Raw genomic sequence first — 10368 nt, forward strand, 5'->3', positions numbered from 1 at the left:
ATCCACTTTGGGAAACTGAGGAGATTCAAATCTGAAATTCCTGGCTGCACGCATAAATGTAAATTGCAGTGTGATGATTTCTTTTATAGCTTCCAAGAAACTACAAGATTTCTCTTGGCCAAGACGTGAGAAGAATTACAGGGAGCGTAATGCATAGAAAACTAATACTGACCACAGCTCTTGTGGTGAAAGAAAGCTTCTTACATGTGGCATTTAAAGCCTAAAAACACACACAGGCTATTTCTGGAGGTACAGACTAGACAGCAGTGCAACCACAGCAGAGATCAGCCCATGATCATACAGGACACACACACACACACACACAGACCAGGACATTATCCAAACTGAACAAAAATAACTGCAATAAAAAACTTTAGATCTTACAAAATAAACATAGACATCCCTGAAAAATAGCATTTTTTAGGCTGTTTTAAGTTTTGGCAGGTCAGCAGTTTGAGATAATGTGCTGGTAAAAAGTGAAACATTATCCAGTGATTAGTTATTTCCCTCCTCATTTGTCATGTGACAGGAAGCTGCAGGCCTACAATGACCTATCAAGTTAACACACATCGTGCCCGTATTCCCTTACACACTATGCCTGCATTATTTAACATTTCACGAGTCTGAAAGAACACTCTCGAATTGGCTTCCCCGTTGAGATAAGCAGCTCTGAGCTCACCAGACATGGACCCAGCAGTGTGTGTGACTTAGTGGAACAATATCATTTAGTTTTTTTACCCGGTTAGATACTCATGCATCGCTCGACATGTTCGCTGCAGCAACTAAGAACTTTGTGAAGCAGGTCGGGGACACCGGGAGGTTGATCCCCGTCCCCAGCCTGAGCGAGGCCGACCGCTACCAGCCCCTCAGCCTGGTCACCAGGAAGAGGAAGAGGCATTTCTGGAAGAAGAACAAGTACGCCTCGACCCCCTTCTCACTGAAGGACATCCTGGTAGGGGAGAAAGAGATCACAGCAGGTACACTGATGAAACAGAATTATGAGGATCAACTGTTGAGTATTTATTGTGGATTTTTTCACTTAAAATGTCCCAATTGTGTTCTCTTTAAGGAGCTTCAAGGTTGGAATAAAGTATCATATTTAATGTTTCAGGTTGTTCCAGCTCCACATTGAAGATATATGATTTTAAAGTATTCCAGCTGTCTTCTGTATCATTTTATACACACTTCCCCAGAATTCAATCTGACATATTCTGACATATTGAATCTGACATCTTTGGAAGTGTTGAGATCCCCGCTAGAATTTGAAATAAAGTTATGTGGGTCTGAACAATGTCGAGCGGCACAGCATGTGTTTTTGAGAGGGTTAGTGAGGTTTAAGAGTTACAATAGAACTCAATGTCCCACATTACAGTATAATACATTGTAAACACTGTAAAATCATCGTGCATAAACTCGACCATAAACTCTCGTCAGGCTAACTTTATCTTCTGTGTTTAAGTCAATCAGTCATAGAGTCCACTATGGCTGGACCACATTGTATCTATTTCATATCCATAAGCTCATCCTGTTTTTATGAGGAAATGTAAATGTTTAAAGTAAATTGGCTGCATAAAGATGCAGAAAACACAACTTCCTTTTCTTTTATTGTGAAACAGGAGTGTCTTCTTATCAGCTCCTCAACTACGAGGACAAATCTGACGTCGCCCTCAACGGGCGTTTAGGAAACCACCTCATCAACGACGTGGGGTTCAACATCAGCGGGTCAGACTCTGTTGCCGTCAAAGCCTCATTCGGCATTGTGACCAAACACGAGCTGGAAGTTCCCACCTTACTGCGAGAGCTCAACTCCAGGTAACAGGTGTTTAGATGTCTAGATTCTGACAATGGCTATACGTTGATACAGGACCTTTGACCTCCTGGTGACAGAGGGAATGTGAGAAGACGGGTTTCCTTGTAGGGATGAATAAATGATCTTGTTATTCTACACTGGCACACATACAGGACAGGTATACAGGAAGACAATGCGGGAAAGTGTTTATTATGTCAGAAATATTGTTTTTTAGCAACAAGAATGCACGACCAAATGACAAATTTCCTTTTTCTGTCTTTTAGGAAAGTGGACCTGGATCACTGCCTGGTTCGTCAGTCTAAGGAGAGCGGTCGGACCATTCTCTGTGTGGTTGTGGAGAGCATCCGCACCACACGCCAGTGCTCTCTGACCGTCCACGCCGGGATGAGAGGGACCACCATGAGGGTAAACACACGCTAATACAGTGTTACATTCAGCTCACTTTTGGGATGCAATTTGTGCTGAATACAAATCTAATTGGAGACAATAATTCATACCAAGATGTTCCAGATTTACTTATTTAAAACCAGGTACCAATGGTGAATATGTAATACTTTTAATACGCATCCTCTATTTAAAGATGGTTTGAGTCATAACTTCTTTGGAGTTAGTTCATATTTGCAAACTAAGACATAAGATATTCTTCTCCCAACTGGACCCACTTTTTCTCCGCTCTATCTCGCCGACAGTCACCTGATGAGCAGGTGTGTCACTCAGCTCTCTGTTGTGCTGCAGTTTCAGATCGACGACGGCAGGAATCCCAAAGGTCGAGACAAGGCCATCGTCATCCCGGCCCACACCACCATCGCCTTCAGCATCTGCCAGCTGTTTGTTCGACTGGACGGGCGACTTGGTAGGAAGGCGGATTCATCCGTAACCTGCTCCAACATCCACATAATGCATGCTGCAATTCAATGATCTTCTGTTGCAAAACACAAAACACACAAAATAACGCAGTGCTGGAACTAGAAGCTGCACCTTTGGGTGACATATAGCTTTCCAATGTTTTACTGACTCTGACTCCAACAGAGCTGAGATGAAAGTCAACAGAGCACTTAAAGGATAAGGAGAAATGAAAGGCTTGAATCCCTTCATGGTTGAAATTGTGTCACACATGAGCAGCTGTGGATGCATCATTTGTGGTTAACACCCGAGGCTCCTCAGCACTCTTCATGCCACACATTCTTATCTTACTATAACAATTTCCAAACCTTTAACCGTGAAGAGTTATGGTGTCATTATGTCTTATGATTGTGGCACCTGAAATGAGTATTATAAAGTTTCTATTTAATATGAGCACGTCCCCTAATGGACAACGTGTCTGACTCTGGATCAGAACATTGAAGATTCGAGTCCCTTCGTGGTTGAAAGCTCTGATCTTGTTTGAGGAGACATGATGGAAACATGTTGTTGAGCACAATGCAAACAATACTTCCCGCTGCCACGGTGTTCTCTGAGATAATAGAGATGTTGCTCTGCAGAAACTTGGGCGTTAAATCTCTCATGAAAAGCGAGCAAGTTACATTTTGAGCTAATTAAGATTAACTGACGTATTTAATGCTGCAGAACAAAACATTAAAATCTCTTCATCTTGTGTTATACCAAATGATTAATTGCAGCTTAATTTGACCCTTGGATGAAAATACACCTTCATTGCTGCCAACATGTTAGATGCTCTAACGTTGGCATGATCTCTGGACTACATCTTCTTCCTCTGTGTCAGATATCTGTGTAGCTCCGGAGTCTCAAGGTGGATTTGAGCGGGAGCAGATCAGGGAGCAGCTCGACGGCTTCATCGGTCACTTCTCCATGGGTCGACTGCGCCGGTTCCTGTCTGGAATCATCTATGGAAACCCTTTCAGAGCAGGTACCGGAATGACCTTGACTGCGTAATAAAAACACCATTACTTTCACTACATGTTTGCCTTTTTGCTTCGTCCAACCGCTGAACAGAAAACCAAACGTTTGAGGAGCTCACCCACTCCGACACATACATGGACGACATGGTTACCGACTACTACGAGAAGGCCGCCAGCATGACGGACGTGTCCACTACCTACCTGAGAGAAAGCTCCCACACACGGGTCAACCTCCTCAAACACAACATCCCCAAGGGGCCCTGCGCGCTCTGCGGCATGGGCAACCAGAGGCGGGAAACCGTTTACGGCTGTCTGGAGTGCACGACCGGGGGCCAGAAATACGTTCGGCTGCATGTTGTGCCCTGTTTCGACCTCTGGCACAAAACGCTGAGGTGAAAAAGAAAAGGGCTTTGTTCATGTTCTGGCAATGCAAAATAAGTGCAACTGTTTACCAAGCTGTTTGTTCTTGTAATCTTTCAAATAAAAGGCACGATAACTGCACTTGGACTGGACTTTGTAACACCTTGAGCCGTTACTTCAGCAACAGCCAACTTTTTCAGTAAAATATGTATAAATATAAACTTGGTATTATCTCTCACTCTGCGGTATCGCCTTCAGCGTGCCTTTGTCATGGGCCCATTTCTACGTGTGCTGTGTGCGTACGGTAGCTGCCAGCTGCTGAATTATTCAGCGGGGGTATTGGGTGTAAATGAATGGAAGGGATCGTGTGAAGGCCAGCAGCATCGGCCTGCTTTTGTTATGTTCCAAGTGTGTCATTTATTTTGAGCACAACATTTTGCTTTCACCGTGTCCAGTATGTGTGTATATATATATATCAGAACTAATAGCTCTTTATAAAATAAAAGTTGTGTAATTGTTTACTTCAAAATTCACATAGTTTCACTTTAAGTCAATAATGTATCTTTGGAATTGTTGCTTTGTTTTACTGAAGTTGCTTTTAAAAAATACTATTATTTAATGTTTATTTAAGCGGGTTTCCCTCAAATGCAGAAATTATTTAACATTACTGACAGTGGAAAATGTTTACCCTTTTAGTTGCTTCCCCTTCTAAAAATATTTCAAATATTTTGTTTAATATTCTAAACATTTGTCGGTTACATGTGAAGGTAATTTGGTAAAAGATATTGTAGATCTAGTCCTACGATAAGATAATACTCCACCAGAGGAGCCTATACAAACCATAATATTAGGAATATAATAGTTATTTCTTACAGTGAATTTGGGAAGCATCTCAAACGCAAATATTGTATGTTTTACACATTAAATATTTTATTTCCAGTCGTTACCCTCCCTGCCGCTAGAGGGCGCTGCGTTTTAAAATGAACTCACTCTCTCCGGATGTGTCAAAAATCAACAAGATGCTCACACGTGTGGGGTAGTGGAGGAAGAAGCATGTGTAATATTAACCATATATTTTTACTTCTAAGGAGAAATATAAGCTATTAACAAGTAGTCAAATGCGTTAAGTTGAAGGGATATCCAGTAAAATGAAGTTTGCTTATAAGGTAAGTACGCCACTGCTAGCTAATGTAGCATTTCAGTGAAGTCTTAAGTTTACCAGAACACGATAGTTAGAAGTCATTTTATTTATTTAAGCAAGAGACTATCTGAATGGGGGTTCGTGATGAAGTTCTCTGCTTAGACGCAAAAAAAGGAGCTTATAAGTGATTTAGAAAATAAAAAGTATTGTGTCTTTATTGTAGTTCTCCAATCTGCTCGGAGCAGTCTATCGTCAGGGAAATTTGAGTTTCTCTAAAGATGGCAACGCTGTGATCAGTCCGGTGGGAAACAGAGTCTCTGTCTTCGACCTGAAGAAGTAAGTCGTGGTTATTAAATACATGTAAGGTATAGGACACCTGGAGAACTGTAAATAATGCATAAAAAGAAAGTTAAGTAATTGTAGGACTGACTGTTTTCCTTCTCTGTCCTCCAGCAACACATCTGAGACGTTACCCGTCTCCACAACCAAGAACATAACGTGTGTGGGCCTCTCTCCTGACGGGAACTTGGCAGTTGTTGTGGACGAAGGTGAGATAACACTCTGTGTCTCTTTCTGCATGAACTTAAACAGGAGTTTGTGTTTCGAATGCGTCTTTGTGTTTGCGTCACACAGATGGAGCAGCGTTGTTGGTCAGTCTCGTCACCCGAGCCGTCCTTCATCACTTCCACTTTCACAAGCCCGTCAGCAGCATCCGCTTCTCACCTGACGGCAGGTAAGGACCATCTATGGACTTTGACAGAAGTCATAAGAACACAATTACCAGTTTACCAAACTGTTGCTGAGCTTCGATGTGTTTGTTCCCTCGCAGGAAGTTTGTAGTGACGAAGGAGAACGTCGCTCTGATGTACCACGCTCCTGGAAAGCAGCGTGAGTTTAATGCCTTCGTGTTGGACAAGAGCTACTACGGCCCCTACGACGAAACCACCTGCATCGACTGGACGGACGACTCCAAGTGAGTAAAAGTTCATTCGACAATCGAAGCGTCGGAGAATCCTGAGGGAAACCGAACGCGTCACGGTTTTGACATGTTCCCTTCAGGTGCTTTGTGGTGGGCAGCAAAGACATGTCGACGTGGGTGTTTGGGGCAGAGCGCTGGGCCAACCTCATCTACTACTCCCTGGGCGGACACAAGGACGTCATCGTGGGCTGTTTCTTTGAGAAGGACAGCCTGGATGTGAGTTTGAAAGGACAGATGTGGTTTTGCATAAAAATAAAAAAGAGAGAATATCATTATAGAGATATTGTGTTGTCAGCTGTACACGGTGAGCCAGGACGGAGCGCTGTGTGTGTGGGAGAGCGACACCGAGCTGGACGGCCTCGTCCTGAAGAAGAGCCAGGACAAACCCAAGCCCCCGAGGCAGGGGGACGAAGAGGAGGAGGAGGAGGAGGAGGATGAGGATGAGGACAGAACGGAGGGAGAGGTCATCAGAGGGAGAGCTGAAGCGCCCAAAGAGAAGGGCGAGACCAAAAACGTTCGCTACAAGCAGAGAAGCAAGTAAGACGCCTCAAAAAACATCACAATAGTTCATACTTTATAGTTATTATTATTGCATCAACATCTTGTGGTCATAAGCTGCAGGAACCTGTTCTCCGACAAAGGGAGGATGAATATCCGATGATTCAAAATGTCAAAGTGCGTTCTTTCTTCTCTGCGTGCCTCTGCTCTTTAAGACACTTCTTCAACAAGGACGGGGATTTTAACAACCTGACAGCCGTCGCCTTCCACAAGCCGACTCACCTCCTGGTCACAGGGTTCGCCTCGGGAATCTTCCACCTGCACGAACTTCCGGAGTTTAACCTCATTCACTCCCTGAGGTGAGAAACATGTTGGGTTCAAATATAAGAAGAGGACTCGAATATACATGTTGCATGTTTTAAATATAACACTTCTTCTCCCAGTATTTCCAACCAGAGAATCGCATCAGTGTCTATAAACAGCTCTGGAGACTGGATCGGCTTTGGGTGCTCGGGTAAGAAGTCTTCTCCTCTCGTGTCGGGTTTCTTTTCTGTTTTCTTGACTCAATAACTTCCTGATTACTTGTTTCTAAATGTACACGTTGTTGTGTCAGGGATGGGTCAGCTGCTGGTGTGGGAGTGGCAGAGCGAGTCGTACGTCTTCAAGCAGCAGGGACACTTCAACAACATGGCCGCGCTGGCGTACTCGCCAGACGGACAGTACGTCGTGACGGGAGGCGACGACGGCAAAGTCAGTGACTGGTCCACCGCTGCGCGTTTCACCATCATATGTAGACAGACGTACTAACGCTGAGTCAGGGGTTTGAATGTAAAAGAAATCCGTGTGAGAGACTGGTTTCATCTCCGCAGGTCAAAGTGTGGAACACCAACAGCGGCCTTTGCTTCGTCACCTTCACAGAACACACCAGCAGCGTCACCAAAGTCACCTTCACCTCCAGCGGCTTCGTCATCGTCAGCGCTTCTCTGGACGGGACGGTCCGAGCGTTCGACCTGCACAGGTGGGAGACTTTGATGGGAGACTGTAACCGACAGAGATGTGTCTAAAGAGAAATGACTTTTAAATCTACGCGTGTTCCTTTGTGGGTTCCAGGTACCGAAACTTCAGGACGTTCACGTCGCCTCGGCCGGCGCAGTTCTCCTCCCTCGCAGTAGATGTCAGTGGAGAGCTGGTGAGCGCAGGAGCCCAGGATTCCTTCGAGATCTTCCTGTGGTCCATGCAGACCGGCAGGCTGCTGGAGGTGAGCACAGAACACGTATCGATGGTAATGTGGCCGATGTTTGAAGATGTTCTTATTCACCTCCTTCTGCCTCCTCCCTCCGATGACCAGGTCCTCGGGGGCCACGAGGGGCCGGTCAGCTGCCTGTGTTTCAGTCCGGTCCAGTCCATCCTGGCCAGCGCCTCGTGGGATCGCACCATCCGGCTGTGGGACATGTTGGACAGCTGGCAGGTCAAAGAAACGCTTTCCCTCTCCTCCGACGGTAAACGCAGTCACAGTGTGAACTCCACGCCGCTCTTTAACGACGGACAATGTGGAGTAACTCATCTGTTTTTTTCCTCAGGTTTGTCAGTGACGTACCGCCCTGACGGTCAGGAGTTGGCTGTGGCCACTCTGAACGGTGAGATCTCTTTCTGGAACCCACAAACAGCCACACAAACCGGCTCCGTGGTCGGTCGCCACGACCTGGAGACGGGCCGCAAAGAGACGGATAAAATCACAGCCAAGCAGACGGCAAAGTGCAAGTGAGTGATGGCGTATTTCTTTTGGTCCAAACCACGGAGGACAAGTCACATTTGATGGCTTTCTGTGGATCTTATGATTCAGTTGTTTCTTGTGTGTTCAGGTCCTTCACGTCGCTCTGCTACTCTGCGGACGGGGAGTCGGTTCTGGCGGGAGGCCAGTCCAAGTTCGTCTGCATCTACAACATCAAGGAGCAGATGCTCATGAAGAAGTTTGAGATCTCCTGCAACCTGTCCTTTGATGCCATGGAGGTACATAACTTCACTTTAAAGTGTTCTACTTCTTCACTTGGTCCTTGAACTTCACTCTGTGTTGTGGCCCTTCAGGAGTTCCTGGACCGACGGAAGATGACCGAGTTCGGCAGCCTGGCTCTGGTGGACGAGGGAGCTGGAGACGGGGACGGGGTCAACATCAGCCTCCCTGGAGTCAGGACGGGTAGGATGCTCACTTCAACTCTCAGACCAGCTGTTAGTCCCGCTGGTGCAGAGACCACCCACCTCCAGGACACGAAGACAAATAACTTAATGTCTGTTCCTGTGTTTCCTTTTTCGTTTTATTTCTATACATATTTTTTCTTTCTGTGCATCTTTACAGGTGATATGAGTTCTCGACACTTCAAGCCGGAGATCAGAGTGAGCTCGCTGCGGTTCTCCCCTACAGGTAGGTCGGCTTCAGTCTGACAAGAGAGATTAAAATGTTGCTTATCTTTTGGAAAGTTTTGGTCTTTCAGTCTCCTGTCATATTTTTAAAATGCAACAAAAGTCTTAAGTTGAGGAAGGTGTTGAATGGTGCAGGAGGAAAGGAAACATGACGTCGTTCTCTTGAATATTTAGATGACCATGTGAGGGGGAAACGGGATGTGAGGGGGAAACGGGGTCGGGTCATTTCATAAAGGGGTTCCATCTATTCTCAGGTCGTAGCTGGGCGGCCACCACCACCGAGGGCCTGCTGGTCTACTCCCTCGATGGGTCTATGGTCTTTGACCCGTACGACCTGGACCTGGACGTGACGCCGGCCAGCATACGTAAGCAGCTGAGGCTTCAGGAGTGGGCGTCGGCCATCGTCCTGTCGTTCAGACTGAACGAAAAAGCCCTCAAGCAGGAAGTGCTGGAAGCGGTTCCACACGAGCAGAGTGAGTAAACCGTCCTGTTTTTAAATGTTCGGCTATGAATCTACTCCCCCCGAAGCTGACCGTATCTGAATGGTGTTTGGGTTTGTGCTCCAGTCCCAGTAGTCTGCGGCTCTCTTCCTGACATCTACGTTGAGAAGCTTCTGGGGTTCGTGGCGGCGAGTTTGGAGAAGTCCAGTCACCTGCAGTTCTACATGACCTGGGCCCAGAGCCTGCTCATGCTGCACGGACAGAAACTCAAGAACAGGTCGGCTCCCAGTCCGTTGTATTTCGATTTAATTGTTTTGTCACACTACTGTCTCGTGAGTGACTATTTATCTGGTGTGCAGGTCTGGAGCCATACTGCCCACCATCCAGTCTCTACAGAAGAGCATCCAGAGACACTTTGACAACCTGTCCAAACTGTAAGTCTAAACATTTCCCTCTTTCTGTGTCTTTAATGTTATACTTCACGTTCTAGTACAAGTGTCCCCAGTGAACCCTGAAACTAAAGTCTTTTCTTTGCACAGGTGTGACTTTAACGTGTATAACATTCGCTACGCGGCGGCTCTGTCGAAGCAGAAGGGCGTAAAGAGAGCAGCTGAGGAGGACGTTGGGGAGGAAGAGGAGGAGGAACATGAGGAAGATGAAGAGCTGTCAGAGGAGATGAGCGTGGCCTCCTTGGAGGATGCAGACTTGATGCTGTAGGCCTGAAGTCAATCCACCTCAGTCTAACAACATGGCAGATATCACTGCAAAAAGAGGACAATAACTAATGACTTTGATAGCAAACACATTTCTGTCGAATTAAACTGTTTTTTGTTTGTTTTTCTAATAAATACATGTAATGTGTA

At 45.8% G+C, this 10368-nt stretch overlaps 2 protein-coding genes across 2 annotated transcripts; both read left to right on the plus strand.

The window, feature by feature from the left end:
• Window positions 1-766: 766 nt before the first annotated feature.
• On the plus strand, window positions 767-4065 carry pjvk (pejvakin; the record flags this gene model as incomplete). Its single annotated transcript, XM_079185876.1, has 6 exons — window positions 767-977; window positions 1617-1812; window positions 2074-2215; window positions 2546-2663; window positions 3534-3677; window positions 3764-4065. 6 exons carry the CDS (start codon window positions 767-769, stop codon window positions 4063-4065), a joined length of 1113 nt encoding a protein of 370 aa, XP_079042002.1.
• A 988-nt stretch (window positions 4066-5053) lies between these two features.
• Window positions 5054-10368, plus strand: pwp2h (PWP2 small subunit processome component). The gene is made up of 21 exons (XM_079185924.1): window positions 5054-5195; window positions 5394-5506; window positions 5624-5718; window positions 5804-5903; window positions 6000-6143; window positions 6230-6365; window positions 6445-6686; window positions 6863-7006; window positions 7091-7161; window positions 7261-7397; window positions 7517-7665; window positions 7758-7905; window positions 7996-8146; window positions 8228-8408; window positions 8510-8657; window positions 8733-8841; window positions 9001-9066; window positions 9320-9538; window positions 9632-9782; window positions 9865-9939; window positions 10045-10368. The coding sequence occupies exons 1-21, from the start codon at window positions 5178-5180 to the stop codon at window positions 10220-10222; spliced, it is 2775 nt and encodes a 924-aa protein (XP_079042050.1). The 5' UTR covers window positions 5054-5177; the 3' UTR covers window positions 10223-10368.

The sequence above is a fragment of the Pholis gunnellus genome (assembly GCF_910591455.1).
Source record: "Pholis gunnellus genome assembly, chromosome: 24".
Lineage (NCBI taxonomy): Eukaryota > Metazoa > Chordata > Actinopteri > Perciformes > Pholidae > Pholis > Pholis gunnellus.